The 18,221-nt window shown below is 37.9% G+C and overlaps 1 protein-coding gene across 4 annotated transcripts in view; it reads right to left on the minus strand.

Annotated features, from left to right (window-relative positions):
• TMCC1 (transmembrane and coiled-coil domain family 1) overlaps window positions 1-18,221 on the minus strand; it is a 201,605-nt gene that overhangs the window by 73,415 nt on the left and 109,969 nt on the right. The window contains exon 1 of one of the 4 annotated variants that reach the window (XM_063113763.1): window positions 415-558. The exons of 2 other annotated variants lie outside the window; for them this stretch is intronic. In XM_063113763.1, coding sequence (XP_062969833.1) covers window positions 415-441 — 27 coding nt within the window. In that variant the 5' untranslated portion in view covers window positions 442-558. Of the gene's footprint in view, window positions 1-399; window positions 559-18,221 lie in introns of those variants that run through there. One more of the 4 variants, XM_063113761.1, reaches the window with a different exon arrangement.

The following is an 18,221-nucleotide window of genomic DNA, read 5'->3' on the forward strand; positions in this document are numbered from 1 at the left end:
TCACTAAAAGAAACGTTTATTTTCCGGTAACCATTTAGCCTGTGAAAGTGAGGATGACATTACTCTGTGCTGAAGCAGCCCATCACACAGGGGGTCGGGACACTCCAGGATGGTCTGAGCATGCCTACACAGCCACCAGAGTACTCTCTGCATTCTGCCCAAATAGCTATAAGTAAAATGAACAACTAGGAAACACATTAACATGCTTCTCCATTATTGCAACCTCACGTGAGTCAATCCTAAAATAGAAAATGTCCCTGGCTGAGATCTATTACTGAAAAATGCTAAGTTTCAGCAGCTCAGGCCATTTCCTGTGTCTGTCTATTCAACCAGCCCCCACTTAAAGCTGTAGAACTATACAGGATTGAGGAGAAGATTTTTAAAAAGACAGATACACACACATATACAACATACGGTTTCCGAGGAGAGTGAGGGTTCCATGCTTGTGAGGGAGGAGGAGGAGGAATATGCCGAATAACCCTCAGGTTTCTCCCAGATTTGAACATGCTGTACTGTGGCATGAGGTCAGCGGAGACTGACTCCAGCCCTGTGAGGCTGAATTCTACCCTGACAAAGCAGTATCACTGTAATATGAAGCAAGAGGATTCAGGGCATGTTGGCAGCTGTACAGAATGGCTGTTCTAGAAAGTAATGACAATTCCAAAACAAGAGATCTATGCTGTCACATGAGATAATCTTCAGCCCAGTTAAGCAATGAGAACCAAAAATACTCTGAATCCCAAACACAGGCAGCTCAAAATATTAAAAGGTAGGAAAGAAATTTTCTCCTTGAACTTATTTTGTGTCTGAAAAAAATGAACAGGAAGTGGGAAATTTGAAGAACCACTGATTAATTTGATTTGTATCACAAATAATATACTGATTTTGATCTGAGATGAGGTAGTCTTCTGCTCCAGAACACTGTGACCTAGCTGAGAAACTCCAAGCCCTCTCTGTCACTTTACCTTTACTATGGAGCAGGGAGAATATTCTAAAAATATTTCTTTTTGGTAATGGATATATGCCAGAACTGAAGGTATGAAAGTATGGTAAATAATCTCATTTTTTCACACGTACCCAAAAGGCAAACCTAGTGTATATCATTTCTTTTTAGTTCACCAAGAATACATACAAGTGTACCCTTAGAAATTCTTCCCTCAAATAGAAGGAACATTAAAAAAGGTGTTAAATAGGAAAGGGAGCCAGAATATTGAATTTCTATTAAAAGAAACAGGGCAGTATAGATATTCCTTTACATTTTACAGTCTCTTTCACATTATGAAAATTCTTTTCTAGAGCAAAGGTGGCCCAGTAGCTTTTTAACAAAGATCTAGCCGGAAAACAGGAGTAAAGACAGGACAATGAAGATGAAACAAAAACTGCACGACAGCACCAACAAGAAGGTAAATCTGTAAGAACTTCCTCCAAAGTTCAGTATTAGCAAAGATTGGATGACATTATAATTTCAAATAAATCGAAGATTTATCCTATGTCATGCTGTTTGAAAACAAAAGTCTTCAGAAGTTTTCTTGTCACATACAAAAATTCCAAACACCCAAATATGTCCCACGAGGATCTTGATGCCAGGTCCCTGCCTACTTTTCCCATTTTTCCATCTCCTCTACATGAACACGAGGATCTTGATGCCAGGTCCCTGCCTACTTTTCCCATTTTTCCATCTCCTCTACATGAACACCGTGTTTCAGTCACTGAACCACCCAATATTACCATCCAGGCAGGGAAATGGAATAACAGAGGTTACTAACTTGCCCAGAGTCAACTGGCTGAGTGGCAGGGCTGGGATTTAAAGCCACATGGTAAAGTTTTGACTTCACACTCTTACCTACTACATAGTTAGACTTATGGTAAGAACTCTGTCTTTAAGGAATCACTGGAGACAACACAAGTGCCTCTGACAGAGGTCAGAAAAAGAGGAATTTGTATCACTATGGGTTGGCAGGAAAGCTTCAAGAGAAGAGGTAGAACTTGAGCTGAGCTGTTCATTCAAATATTTGAGGCACTCTTCTGGGCTCTGGAACAGCAGAGAACAAATAAAATGCCTACATTCTAGCTGGGGAAGACAGCCAATAAATATTATATATATAAAATATACCCATTGGTGATAAATGCTATGAAGAAAAATAAAGCAGAATAAAGGGGACAGAGAATGGTGTGCCTCTCTGCTAAAATAACATCTGACTGAAACCTGAATGAAAGGATCAAGCAAACCATGTGGGTATCTGGAGGAGGTGCTCCCGGGAAAGAGATCAAGTACAAGGGCTCTGAGACAAGAACGGGTTTGGTGTTTATGAGGAACACCAAGGAAGTTGAGTGAGCAAGGGAGGGAAAGAAAAAATAAAGACAGAGAGGCTTAGCAGAGGAAAGCAGGGTCAGATTATACAGAGCATTGAAGGCGACTGTGAGGAAGTCACTGGAAGTTTTGAGCAGAGTAGAGATAGGATCTGATTTAGGGTTTTGTTTTGTTCTGTTCTTTTGGTTGCAAAAAATGCTTTACTTCCATTTTGTCCAAGGCTTGGGAGAGGCCTCCAGGGTGGTTAAAAAGCTGCCTAGTGGCTGGAGGGTGAGGCTCAGGCAGAAGCCCTGATTCCAGATGCAGAGGGGCCCATCAAAGACCTCTGGAGGCTCCTACTCATACTTGAGGGTGAGCCCTTTAAAGACATACTCACCCAGCATGGCCTGGGGGTCAATCAGCCTGCAGGGGTTAGTCAGGTAGTCGCCACCTTCTTGATAAGTTTCACCTCCTCATCTAGAAGTGGCTCTTCAGGAAGTCACAGTTGGGGGTCTGTGCAGGCAGAACCCAGGGCATGAAGATCCAAAAGGGCCCAGGTTCAGTTCTTCTCCAGGGCCATGGCAGCTTCCCTGGCCTCCAGGACTCACCCACTCATACTAGCAGGGAGCTGTGGCGGTGCTGGTTTTCCACTTGAGGAGATGCTCAGCACCTTCACACTTCTCCTCAGCCAGCTCACAGAGAGGTGGCCCGCGCCCTCCAGAGCCATATCCTTGCAGTCAAAATAGAAGCCCAGAGAGAGGCAAGTGTAGGAGGCCTGCAGATGCAAATCCACCAGGGTTGTTGATGGTGGCCTCCAACTCAGTGGAATAATTTTTTTTTTTTTTTTTTTTTTTAAAAGATGACCAGTAAGGGGATCTTAACCCTTGACTTGGTGTTGTCAGCACCACGCTCAGCCAGTGAGCGAACCGGCCATCCGTATATGGGATCCGAACCCGGGGCCTTGGTGTTATCAGCACCGCACTCTCCCGAGTGAGCCACGGGCCGGCCCCTCAGTGGAATAATTTTGATGAATCTGGGAGCTCATGGTTGGTCGGCAATGAGGAGCTAACTACAAAACGATGCTGGCTGGCTCCTGAAGCAGGAGGTAGCTGAGAAGATGGTCCCAGAGGCTGTGACTGGAGAGGAGGTTGGAGGGTGGTCGGTGGTCGGAGGTTGGGAGAGAGGAAGTCCCTCGGTTTCTTTTGTCCAAACACTGCTGAAGCAAGAGACAGATCCACGGGGCTGCTGGGCATAATGCTGATTTAGGTTTTAGCAGGATCACTCTGAGTAAAGAACAGACTACACTGTGATGAAGTGAGGAACAGGGTAGATATATGAACAGTGGTTAGGAGGTTATCCTAGTAGTCCATGTAAGACAGCTGTAGACAAGTGCCTAGTACACGTTATCTGATATATGGAGGGACCAAAAAACAGGTCTGTTAATACATAATGGAAGTGGGATGGGGAAGGGAAAGAAAGAAAAGAGAGAAGGGAAGGGGAAGGAAGGGAAGGGAGAAAGAAAAAAATAAAAGAAAGACTTCCTTTACAACATACACTAGCTTTCCTTTTATAAATATTAGTTTACCAATATTGGGTTTTAAAAGGAGATATACATCATTTGATTATTTACGGATTTCCAAATTTCTGATCAAGTTTTTTGGGAATCCGCATTTGTACCCAAATACCTCATACATAATCTTACAATTTCTCTAATACAATTTCCCCACTCTTTAATAATCTATCAATAAAGACATAATATATCATCGTATTATTTCTTTTTATGTCTGAGAAAAATATCACCAAGTAAAAAAATTGATACTAAGTAGTTTCAAAACAGGTAATTTTGAAATACTGGATATGCAGTTACCCATATGAATACATTTTGCTTTAGGTCATTTTATAGGGACCTGTGAAAAAGTAATCTACTTTAAACATAAATTTTTGCATTACATCTAGACTATCAAAGGAAATTTTGATTCTTCAAAATTTAAGGATACATGGGAAACAGTGCCCAGAGAGGGGGTAAATTATCAATTAAAAAGGAACAACTGTATTATATTTCTGAGTTCTGGGCTTCTTTCCTAGTAACATCTTAACACAAAGCCAACAGAAGATAAGTCTGTGAAGACAGTAAAACATTTCCTTGGTGTATGGGTTTTAGCTCACTGCCAGAGGTAGGAAACATGAACTAATGTTTTTGTTTCCTTCTATGAAAAGAGGTGCATCTAATAAATTATATAAATATGTGCAGGTAGATAAGGTAAGCACTATATAGCTACAGACTTTAGGCCAAAAGTGAACAGGCATTAATAAGGGGAAAAAAGTGAGTCATACCTCATCTGCAGAGTAAAGGTATGACTAACAAAGGGATGAAACTTTTACAGCTCTAAATTACTTTCCTGAAAGTTCAGGACAAAATTTTCTAAGTGAAGGAGCCCTTTATTAATTTAGTCAATAAGTATTACTATGCATGAGGCACTGCTGTGGGCATTTACAGTTACAAAAATGATTAAGATAAACAGGTTTCTTACTCTCCACTGACTTTACAGATTATCTGCATTCTCAGACCACTATTCCTCAACATTTTCGTAGTCCACGTATTCTCACCAGTCTGGAATATTTTATTGTGCTTTACTTTCTGTAGTTTGTATTTTGAAAACATGAATTATACTGACTTTACTTTTTCAAATTATTCATCTCTATCAGAGATTCTGATACCTAGAGTGTCCTAGAGATGATAAGAACCATCATTCAAACCAAATATCTAACTTTGTAGTGTAAAACCCAAGGCAAGGAAAGAAGAAGTGAAGGGTGCAGCTGTGGCCCCATCAGATCTAGAATCCATGTTTACTGAATCTCCACTTGTCTTCTTTCTACTACACCATGCTGTCGCCTCCTACAATCTTGTTCCTACTTCATGCATTTGACCGTGTCATACCAATCTGGTTTCTTACGTTGTTATTGCTGAGGAATGAACGAAAACAAGGAACAAAGAAATTAACGAAAACCAAAAACTCCTCAATTTCTGCAATGTACTCACTTTGCAGGTATGTTTCTGGTTTGGTATTCTTGCCTTACAGCTTCATCGTATAAATTCTCTGTGGAGGATTTTTTTGGACAAATGGCTCTTTGGATGCTGTTTGACTGCATGATTAATAAGGTTCCTTTCCTGCCCCAGAATTAATTCTGAGACTGTCTGCAGTGCTATGTGACCTCTTTTGGAACCCCTTTCCCTGTACTGAGGATCAATAAATGGTAGAAGGAATTACGGGGGAAACTGATCAGGTACACAAAGAACGAATTCAGTGGGGGTTTCATTTTTCAAAATACAGATTTTAAATCTTTATAAATATGTGGGTCTGTAATCATCACGCTTACAGTAAAAGAATACATCTTCAACAGTTAAAATAATCACGTTTACATATTTTTAAATAACAGCCAATCTTCTTCAAATACTCCCTCTTAGATACTGGAGTCTCTTAACGTTTTTGCTGAAGGAATACAGATAGTCCTGAAAGATCTGAAGTAAAGTTATGTTACAAAAATAAATAAGTAATAAATAAAACAAAAGCACTCACCATCTATGATAGACAGTAATTTGGAGGAGTGAGCCAACACTCCTGGTATTTTTGCCCTGTGGAGTCATCTGCCCACACTGGCTCTGGGGCTTGGTCATGTGACAAGCTATTGCAAATGGGGCATTATCAAGAATGATGCAAACAGAGACTTGGTAAGTGCTTTAAAATTGGGGATTGTTCTTTTTTTTTTTTTTTTTTTTTAAAAGATGACCGGTAACGGGATCTTAACCCTTGACTTGGTGTTGTCAGCACCACACTCTCCGAAGTGAGCTAACCGGCCATCCCTATATGGGATCCGAACCCATGGCCTCGATGTTATCAGCACCACACTCTCCCGAGTGAGCCACGAGCTGGCCTTTTTTTTTTTTTTTTTTTTTAAAACACACCTTGGAACACAGTTGTCATGTGGCAAAAAAGGCCCAACTAGCCGTGTAGAGAATACTAAGAGTAGGAGGACTGAGGTCCCAGGTCAAGAGCCACAGCTGAACTCTGAGTCAGCAGCTAATATAAAAGACGAGCATGTGAGTGAGACCACACTTGGACCTTCTGGTCATTCTAATATCCCAGCCAACATGATGTAAGCCAGGAGAAGAACCTGGTTAACCCATAGAATTAAGACAAATAATAAATTTTACTTTAAGCAACTAAGTTTTTGAAAAATTTCTGAAATTAAAACCACGAAACTGATGTTCCTCAATTTACAATGGGTTTACCTCCTGATAAGCTCACTGATAAGTTGAACATACTAAGTTGAAAATGCATTTAAGGGCTGGCCTTCGGCTCACTTGGGAGAGAGTGGTGCTGATAACACCAAGGCCACAGGTTCGGATCTCTATATAGGGATGGGAAAAAAATGCATTTAATACACCTAATGTACCGAACATCATAGCTTCATCTAGTTTACCTTAAATGTGCTCAGAACACTCACATTACACTACAATTGGGCAAAATCATCTAACACAAAGCCTATTTTATAACCGAGTCTTCGATATCTCATGTAATTTACTGAATACTGCACTGAAAGTAAAAAAAAAAAAAAATGGTTGCACGGGTATTGAAAGTATGGTTTTTATTGAATGCAATCATTTTTGCACCATTGTAAAGTCTAAAACTCGTAAGTTGGGGACCATCTGTATTCTTAATATAACTCCTATGTCAGATGTGTAATTTGCATATTTTTCTCCTGAACTGTTGCACGCCTTTGCATTCTCTTAATAGCTTGTTTCATTGACACAGATTTTCCATGTGTTGTTATACATGTTTCTTAGCTTTATGTTTTACAAATAGGTTTATGATTTACTTTGTGTTGTTTCTATATAAGGTGTGAGAGGTTCACTTTTTTTGTATATGGATTCCCAACTTTTCCAACCCTCTTTTTTTGAAAACACTGTCCTTTCTCCATTGAACTACCTTTGTACTTTCATCAAACAGGAGTTGGCAATATTTATGAGGGTCTATTTCTGGACTTTCTATTCTCTTCCATTAATCTATGTACCTGTTCTTTTGCCAAGATAATGCCCTCTTGATTACTGTAGATCTACAGTAAATCTGAAAACTGGGTAGAATAATTCACTTTTTGTTTTTCTTTTCCAGTATTGGTTTGGCTATTCTAGTTCCTTGGCCTTCTATATACTTTTGAGTTAATAAGCTTGTCTTCAGCTGCGAAAAATCTTGCTGAGATTTCTGACTGGCATTAAATTGGTGTTAAATCTATGGATCAGTTGGGGAGAAATGACATCTTTACTATGCTGAGTCTTCCAGTCCCTGAATACAATATATCACTCAACTTGTTTAGGTCTTCTTTAATTTCTCTCATCAGTGTTCTACAGTTTTCAGCACACAGAACCTGCACATGATTTTTAGATTTACACCTAAGTATTTTTCTCTTGCTGCTTTTATAAATTATACTTTTCTTGAGGATGGGGAGATTCTAATTGTGCACTGCAAGTACAGAATATAGAAACTTAATCGATTTGTGTGGGTTGTATTGTACCTTGAAACCTTGATAAACTCACTTATCAGTTCTAGGAATTTTTTTTGTGGATTCCTTGGTTTTCTACACAGACAGTCACGTAGCCTGTGAATGGGGCAGTTTTATTTCTTCCTTTCTAATCTGTACGTCTTTTATTTTTCTTGCTTTACTGGCAAGGTCTTTTACTGGTGATGTTAAATAGCAGTGGTCAGGTAGGAAATCCTCACCTTATTCCCAATCTTAGAATGAAAAGATTCGGTCCTATGCCATTAAGCATAAAGTTAGCTGCAGCTTAAAAATGTTTTCTTAAATGCCCTTTAACGAGTTGAGGAAGTTCCCTTCTATTCTAGTTTGTTCAGAGTTTTTAATAATAAACACACATTGAATTTTTTCAAATGCTTTTTCTATATCAATTGATACAGAAAATCATATGATTTTGCTTCTTTGGACTGTTAATATTGTCATTTACATTACTTGATTTTTGAATACTGAACTGGCATTGCAATTTTGATATAAACCCCACTTGGACATGTCATATTATTCTTTTGGCGGGGGCAGCTGGCTGGCACGGGCATCTGAACCATTGACCTTGGTGTTATTAGCACCGTGCTCTAACCAACTGAGCTAACTGGCCAGTCCCCTATTCTTTATACACACAGCTAGGTCTGGTCTGCTAGTATGAGGGATATTGGTCTTGTGTTGCTTTTTTGTACAGCTCTTGTATGGGTTCAATATCAGGGTAATACTGGCTTCTTAAAATGAGTTCCCTCTCTTCTGTTTTCTGGAAATACATGGTAGAATTTGCCAGTGAAACCATGCGGATATTTCTTTTTCAGAATATCTTTAACAACAAATTTCCCTTCTTTAATAGTTATAGAACTATTGAGGTTATCTATTTCATCTCAGGTGAGTCTGGAAGTTTGTTGTTAGAGAATTCAGTCCACTTCATTGAAGCTGTTGATTTATGTGCACAGAGTTTTTCGTGGTAGTTCCTTATCCTTCTGATGTCTATGGGGTCTGTGGTGATATCCTCTCTTTCATTCTGGATATTAGTAATTTGTGTCTTCTCTCTTTGTTATCATTTTAATCTTTGCCCATTTTAATCTTTTTTAAGAACCAGCTTTTGTTTTCATTGATTTTTCAAAAAATTTCATCAACTTCTGCTTGTTATTTCCTCCCTTCTGTTTGCTTTGGGTTTGTTTTTTTCTAGTTTGTTAAGGTTGATGCTTAGATTACTGATTTTAGACACTTCTAATATAAGCACTTAATGTTATAAATTTCCCTCCAAGTACTACTTTAGCTGTATCCCACAAATTTTTCAGCTCAGAATATTTTCTAATTTCCTTTGAGACTTTCTCATTAACTCATGGATTATATATGTAAGTATGTTGTTTAATTTCTAAATGTTGGGACATTTTCCTGTTGTCTATATATTATTATTTCCTAGTATAACTTTCCTGGGTCAGAGAATATTCTTCAGATGATTGAAATTCTTTTATATTTATTTCAAGTTAGTTTTATGATATGTGATATGGTCTATCTTTATGAATGTTTCCTAGACACTTGAAAAAATATCTATTCTGCTGTTATTTAAAGTATTTCATAATCCAGTTGGTGGAAGGTGTTACTTAGTTCTTCTACATCCTTGATGATTTTCTGCCTACTGGGTTCTACAAATCAATGAGGAGTGTTAAAAGTCTCCAACTGTAATTGTGAATTTATTTCTCTTTTCACTTCTGTCAGTTTTTCTTCAAGTGTTCTGAAGCTCTGTTCTTAGGAGAGCCTTTAGTGGTATATGTGAATACAGTTTTAGAACTTTTAAGTGTTCTTGGTGAATTGGCCCCTTCGCCCTTATGTAATATCTTTATCCCTGGTAATTTTCTTTGCTCTGAAATCTACTTTATCTGATTTTAATAGAAGACATTCCAGTATTCCTTTGATTAGTGTTTTCATGGTATATCTTTTTCCATCCTTTTACTTGTAACATATTTATATCATTATAGCTGTAGTGAGTTTTTTTCATACAAGAATATAATCAGATTTTTTTAAAAAATCCAGTCTGACAATGTCATTTAATTGTGTCATTTAATTTATATTTAATGGAAATTATTTATCTGTTTGGATTAAAGTCTCCCATCTTATTGTTTTCTGTTTTTCATTCCATTATTTTCTCCTTTCCTGTTGACTTTTTTGTTACTTGAACATTTTTTAGTATTTCACTTTATCTATTGTATTTTGAGTAAAATTTTTATAAAGTTTTTTTTAAGTGGTTGCTCTAGGTATCACAATATACACGTGTAACTTCTCACAGTCTATTTAAAAACAATATTTTACCACTTCAAGTGTATAAATTTTACCACCACGATTCTTTTATCGTCCCCCTTTATGTATTACATCTATCATCATACAATGTTATAATTTTTTGAGGGAAGAACTCTAGAGGAATATTAAAAATTTACCCAGATATTAACTATTTCTGTTGCTCTCCCTTGAGGAGATGCTCCAAGTTTCATTCTGTCCTAAGAACTTCCTGTTAGTTTTCCTTCATCTGAGAATGGCTACTTCAACTCATTGCTGAAGGGTATTTTTCCTGGATAAAAAATCCTGAGTTGACAGTTTTTTCTCCCAGTACATTATGCATGTAATTCCACTTCCTTCTGGCCTCCAAGATTTATACAAGAAATCTACAGTCATTTGAATAGTTGTTCCTCTATAAGTACTGCATCATTTTTCTCTGACTGCTTTCAAATTTTTTCTTTGACTTAATGTTATGATAGTTTTAGTTATGATGTGTCTGGATGTGGGTTTGTCTTTATCCTGTTTAGGGTTTTCCTGAGCTTCTTGAACCTATAGGTTTATATCTTTTTGCCAAATATTGGAAGTTTCTAGGCATTATTTCTTCAAATCAATTTTCTATACCACTCCTTCTCCTCTCCTTCTGGAACTCTGATGACATGAATATTAGAGCTTTGGCCAGTGTCCAACAATTAGACCTTCCATCACTGTCCACAAGTTTCTCTTCATTTTGTTTTTTTCCAGTTGGGATAATTTTTACTTATCTCTCCTCATGTTCACTGATTCTTTTCTCTGTCACCTTCATTCTATTGATTCCATTCAGTGAATTCTTTTTCAGTTATTGTATTTTTCAGTTCTTTTTTTCCCTAAATAGTGAAATAAAACATATTTCTTATAGTTTTGGAGGCTGGAAAGTCCAAAGTCTAGGGAAGACATCTGGGGAGGGCCTTCTTCAATGCAGGGTGTCACATGACGAGAATGGGTAGCTTCTGGGCAGTTCCTTTCTTCAGTCGGCTGCAAATGCTTGCTCCTTTGGCAGTCACAGGGAAGTCCTGCCAGTGGTCTTTATGGACTGTGGGCTGGTATGGTGTACTCCAAAGCCTTCCTCTCTCCTGCAGACTCCAAGCAGGTTTATGCAAAGGGTGCCACTAAGGCTTCGATCCACGTACAGTAACCACTCCCTGCCCCCTACCAAGGTGGCTCAGAAGTGAACAGAGTAGCTCAGAAGTAGCCAGAGATCAGAACAGGCACCTCCCTACACTCTCTTGCACCTTCACGAACTCTGTGGCTCTCTCCTCCTGTTCCCCCAGTTCCAGAGGTCCCAGGTTGGCAGTTAGTTTGTTTGTTTGTTTGTTTATTATTTATTTATTTATTTATTTATTTGGCTATCAACACCACACTCTAACCAACTGAGATAAGTCTTTGCTTTTTAATAGCTGTAAATTGGTTACTTGTGGGGAGAAGCAATGCTGGGCAATTGTCTATTCTGCCATTTTGATGAATGTATTTTTCAGACCTAAAATTCCCATTTGGTTCTTCTTTAGATCTTTTATTTCCCCCCTGAGACCTTCTATTTTTCTGTTCATTTCAAGAGTTTTTGCTCTTGCTTGCTGGAACATTTTTATAACAGCTACTCCAGTGTCTCTGTCAGATAATGCTGTCTATCTTGCCACCTGCATCTTTCGGCTGACTTTTTTCATGTGATTGAGTTTTCTGTTTTCATATGCCAAATAATTTTTTTACTGTATCCTGAACATTTTTTTTTTTTTGGACGGGTAAGGGGAGCGCAACCCTTGGCTTAGTGTCGCCCGCACCGCGCTCAGCCAGTGAGTGCACTGGTCATCCCTGTATAGGATCCGAACCCACAGCAGGGGCGCCGCTGCACTCCCAGCGCCGCACTCTCCCGAGTGAGCCACGGGGCCGGCCCGTATCCTGAACATTTTGAACATTATTATGAGATTCTAGGTCATCTTAATTCCTATGGAGAATGCTGATATTTTTCTCAGTACAAAAGCAGCCCAGTGGCCCTTAGGCCATAATTTCTGACGAGCCTTCTGTGGATTGTGGTTCCAATGTCAGTTAAGTTTTCAAAGTCTTTGCAGTGCTACTTGTATCTGTCCCATGTGTGCATCACCCTGTTGCCAGTCTGGGACCTGGTAATAGTCTAACCCATACTTCATTTCTCAAAGTCTAGGTATGCTATTTGTGGTCAAATTTCTATATGCACAGCACATGGGTAAGCCCAGGAGTTCATAATAAAATTTAAAGAGTTTATTTCCCAAACCTCTCTCTCACCATCTTCCCAGTACTTTCTAAGTCAATGGGGTTCCCATTTTCCCATTATCTAGTCAGAAAGCTAAGACTTTATGTTGCTCTGCCATACAATTTCCATAATAGTGCTAATATCTGTGTATCTTGCCACTGGGATCCTTTGACTGTTTTCGTGTGAGTTGATTCTCCAGTTTTTTTTTATATACCAAGTAGTTTTTTAAAACTATATCTTGGAGTCAGGCACAGAAAGAGAAATACCACATGTTCTCACTTATTGGTGGGAGCTAAAAATTAATATATAAATTCACACACACAAAAAAAAAAACTGGGGGGGGGAGAAGATATAACAACCACAATTAAGTGAAATTGATACGACAAGCAAACAGAGGGGACATTGGTGGCGGGGAGGGAGGAGAGGGAGGAGGGAGGGAGGTTTTGGTGATGGGCAACAATAATCAGCCACAATGTATATCAACAAAATAAAATTTTTTAAAAAATAAAAAAGAAAAAAAGAAAACTATATCTTGGACATTTTGAACACTGTTATATTTAGAGGTAAGCAGCTGACAGAGAGAGGAAAAAAAGCAATCAGGGTTCATTCCACACTCCTGGGACAGCTCCACTCCTGCCCTTAGAGTTTTAGGCTCCTTCTAGACCCAAATCTGCTGTCACCACAGGATTGCTTGAAGTTTATCATGCAAGAGAACAGAAAAAAGAAAAACTAAAAAGAAACATAAAGACAACCAATATGTTTCTGTACTTTCTTTTTCTTAAAAGATGACCGGTAAGAGTATCTTAACCTTTGACTTGGTGTTGTTAGCACCACACTCACCCAGTGAGCTAGCTGGTCATCTCTATATGGGATCTGAACCCGTGGCCTTGGTGTTAACAGCACCACACTCTTCCGAGTGAGCCACGGGCCGTCCCAATGTTTCTGTACTTTCACTGAGTATTATTATAATATTCCTTTCCTGTTCTTTGAACCAGAACTGAGGGCTTCTCTTAAGAGTTCTCTCTATCCATGTTAATTCCCACTTCTATGGGTTTTAGACTGTGTAGGGTTTAGGCCCAGAGTGGGGGAAATGATAAATTCAGCCCTGTTTCAGTAGTATTTCAAAATCTGTTATTCTTTTCCAATCCCCTTTTACAATGTACCTTTCAGAGTCCTCAAATACCTGCTCCATGCCTGGTGTCATAGATGAATTCAGTGGGAGAAACAGGGTTAAGTGTGTGTGTTCCCATAACCAGAATCTTAAGCCACTAAATTCTGAGGTTGTTTGTTACAGAGTAATAGATAACTGGAATATAATACAACTCAAGAAGCAATCACTTAAGAACAGTATACATGAAATAACACATCCTTTATACCTTTTCTCTAGAAAGGTCACCAGATAACTATTACGTAGCTGCTACTGGTTCAGTGGTAGACTATTCTCTGCTTTCTTACCTTGGCTCCTAAGAAAGACTCAGTTTCATTATTGCAGTAATGAAAATGATAGCAATGAAAACTATGGAAGCCTCTTACTTTAGTAAGTGTGTGTTTATTCTGCTGTCAAACATAATTTGTCAGTAAGAGTTCTGACATCTCATTTTTTCATGCCCTGACTGATCATCAGTCAGAAGAGCTAAGAAAATCATGGGAGGACATTGGAATGACAAGGATAAATTTGGAAACTGAAAATGCCTTACGGGAAAAAATTCTCCCCCGTTATTCTTGTATAGAATTCCTAAAGAAGGTTTTCTAAATGCTGTTGAAAACAGAATATTTCACCAAAAAACAGCATTTCATTCAGAATAGCCTACCAACCTGTTGGCATAATTAAGCTCTGATTTTTCCTGAGGGAAAAATCTAGGATGTCAATCAGTTCCACTGGCTTTCAAAAGCTTTGCCCAGCATAAGTAAATCGCTATGTAGAAGGAGACTATGTTGATATCATTTCACACCTACAGACGGGCAAAAATTTGAAGTGCTTGTAAAGATGTGGGTCAATGGGAACTTTCAGACACTACTGACGGGAGTTTAAATTGGTACAATCACTCTGAATAATAATGAAGATGAATATACCATATAATTCAGTAACTCCATTCTTAGGTATACTAGAGAAATTCTCATATATTTGCAAAAGGAGACATGTTCAAAAGTATTCATTGTAGCACTGTTTATGAAACAATGAAATACTGGAAACAATCTATATATCCATTAATAGGAAAACCAATCTACAAATTGTGGTATATTCATAAAACAGAATATTGCATAGCAATTAAAATAAATAGATCAGAACTATGTGTATCAATATGAATAAGTTTCAAAAGCATGAGCTGAGTGAAAAAAGTTAAAGAAATTTTCTGTATACTAGTGGTCTTCAAAAAGTTCATGGGAAGGTTTGTATTATATATATTTTTTTCTTTTTTTTTTAAAAGATGACCGGTAAGGGGATCTTAACCCTTAACTTGGTGTTGTCAGCACCATGCTCACCCAGTGAACTAACCGGCCATCCCTATATGGGATCCGAACCCGTGGCCTTGGTGTTATCAGCACCACACTCTCCTGAGTGAGCCACGGGCTGGCCCAGTGTATTATATTTTAATTTTACTTTTTCCACAAACTTTATGAAGCACCCGTGTGTTTGTGTGTGTGTGTGTGTTTAGAGAGAGGGAGAAAGAATTACATAAAATGTAAAAGAGTCACTTAGCACCATGTAAAATAATACTGTATTTATAGATACACGTATATGCAACACAAATATATGAACATACTCGTATATGATAATGAAAAACACTAAATTCAGGATAGTAGCTGTCTCTGGAGAAGAGTACACAAAAAATAAACTACCTGAAGCAAATACAGCAAAATACTAAGTTTAAAAAAGCTTGATAATGGTCCTTGGGTGTTTGTTATGTTTGAGATATTTTTCAATTTAAGAAAAAAATTGAAAAATCCTATTTTTCTGTTTGAGATATTTTATAACACAAATCAAAAAGAAAAAATTATGAGTACATATGAGGGTACTTCAAAAAGTTGAGCCTGAGGGGCCAGCCGTGGCTCACTTGGGAGAGTGTGGTGCTGATAACACCAAGGCCATGGGTTCAGATCCCTATGTAGGGATGGCCGGTTGGCTCACTTGGGAGAGAATGGTGCTGGCAACACCAAGTTAAGGGTTAGGATCCCCTTACTGGTCACTTAAAAAAAAAAAAAAAAAAAAAAGTTGAGGCTATGGATCTCTTGCAGGCAACTGTAAGCAGGTGACATGCTCCAGAATCACCATGTTCAGCTGGGATCTACTCGCACAAATGCCAAACTATCAATTCTACTGACTTCTCTGTATCTACAGGACATGTCTATATCCCCTACGGAGCCTGCCAGAACGCTATACTTTCGAGTCATTCAGGATCATGAAGACTGTAGCAGTAATTTTATCACACAATTTTCTAATACTTTAGTTACTTAACCTTTTATGCTAGTAGTATAACGTTAGGCAAAAAACATGTCTAGTCAGTTCAATCATTATAATGAAATCTCTTCTCCACTAAAAAATGAAGGTTGGACTAGCAGTGATAACTATTCTTTTCAAGTATGAGCACCTCATCTCTCTCTTTTTTACTTTTTATTATAAAAATTTTCAAATATACAGAAGAAATGGGGAAAAATGTTACAATGAACACTCATTTACCTACCACCTAGGTTCAATAACTGATAACCTTCTGCCATATTGCTTCACCTTCACACACACACACACACACACACACACACACACACACACACACACACACACACACACAGCTAAACCACTTAAAGTAAATTAAAGTACACATGATACTGCACACTGCTATGGTCTGTATGTTGGTGTCCCCCCAAAATTCATATGCTGTAACCTAATACCCAGTGAGATAGTATTAGAAGGTGTGGCCTCTGGGAAGTGGTTAAGTCACCAGGGCTCACCTTCATGAATGGGATTAGTGTCCTTATATAAAAGGCTTGAGGGAGTTTCTCTTGTGCCTTCCACCATGTGAGAGCACAGTAAGAAGGTACCATCAACAAGAAATGGGCCCTCACCAGATACAGAATCTGAATTCCCAGCCTCCAGAACTGTGAGAAATAAATTTCTGTTGTTTATAGATTACCACATAAGGTATTTCATTATAGTAGCCCTATGAACTAAGATACACACCAAAATACTTCAGCACATATCTCCAAAATTTAAAGTCATTCTCCCAAATAACTACAATACCATTGTCACACCTACTAAATTTACCATAATTTCCTAATATCATCTAATATCCAGTGACATTGAAAGTTTAAATATATACAAACTTACAGATGATAGAGATTATAGTTTTAATAAACACTGACTGAAAAATACTTGTGGGACATATGGACTTAGTTCCACTGTCCCCAAAGGCTACTTGTCTATGATTTATATGTTTTAGAACAGGAAAAGCTACATAAACTCCAGAATGGTATTTTGTTCTTAAAAGAAAGAGAGCTTTCATTTTTCACATTTTGTTCCTCAGCTCTAATGCTGTACATTTCAGAAGGCACATCTCTGCTCAGGTGTTACATTAATTAGGAATATTGAGGCTTGGAATGGATCTTCATATATTATTACACAATTCTATTGCAATACCAATTACTAATTCATAATCTACCTTATTTCCAAAAAGAAATTTGAGATAACTTGTAAAGTTTAGATGTAAATTTCTATGTCAATAAAGGCTGCAATTAAAGAACAAAAGCTATATTGGGGGATAGGAAGACAGAGAATTAAGCTAGTAACATAGACTAAGGCTAGTTACTGCAAATGAACACTTTTAAGTTTTCTGTCAACCAATGCAAAAATGGAGATATAATAGTTTCACTGTATTTTTTCATTAGCTGTTCATAAAAAGTGCTTAAGAATTTATCAGCACACTTAAGTGGAGGAGAATTCTGCATGTGGACTTTTATATAAGAAAAATTGACTAACAATTAAAATCTTTAACAATGATTTTATAAAATATGGAAAAACATCCTTTGCAGATGATTCTTATATCCATCTATAACAGAAACTAAGGGCTTATTATAAAATCATAGTTCGGTGAGTGAATTTCTACATGAGCTAAAGGAACATAGTTTAGGTCTGCAGATTTCTGGTAACATGACTTGATACTGAAAGAGGAAGTCTAAGCAAAAGATAGGTAGCACGTTCCACAGCTTAATATTGCTAAATATCAGAGATCTAATCTGGGTTTTTTGACAAAGGTTGATCAGCACATAATACAAGGTTGAGCTCATTGGTGCGTGGTCTGACAATCAGTTTACAACCTCCACGTAGTAACAGCCTAAGAATTTTTTTCCCCAATTTTACTTTCCCTTCACATCAAACAGGTTCAATGTCCTGTTGCATAAGGTAATGAAAGCAGGAAAGATTCTGGAAACATAGGTGGTCTAATTTCAGATTCACTGATCTTAAACACTACATAGGGGTAAAGTAGATTTAAGAATCAAACTTTTAGTTCTACTCCCCATCATTTATTAAGTGCACATGCAAAATGAGCACATTGCATTAGGTTTCTTTCAAATAATGTTTCTCTACTCAACCATTCTTTCTTCTGAATCCCAGTCCTTTCATTTCTGAGAAGCAGAGCAGTGTAAATGAAAACAGCTCAGGACTTTGTGATTGCTGAGACTTTTTTTTTTTTTTTTAACTTCATCTTCAAGTGCTTCAGACTGCCTTGCACAGAGGGGATACACACACACACACACACACACACAAGTTACCTTTCCTATTCCATACTTCCATCTCATACTATTCTAGACACCAATCACCACAGATTT

The sequence above is a fragment of the Cynocephalus volans genome, chromosome 11, assembly GCF_027409185.1.
Source record: "Cynocephalus volans isolate mCynVol1 chromosome 11, mCynVol1.pri, whole genome shotgun sequence".
NCBI lineage: Eukaryota > Metazoa > Chordata > Mammalia > Dermoptera > Cynocephalidae > Cynocephalus > Cynocephalus volans.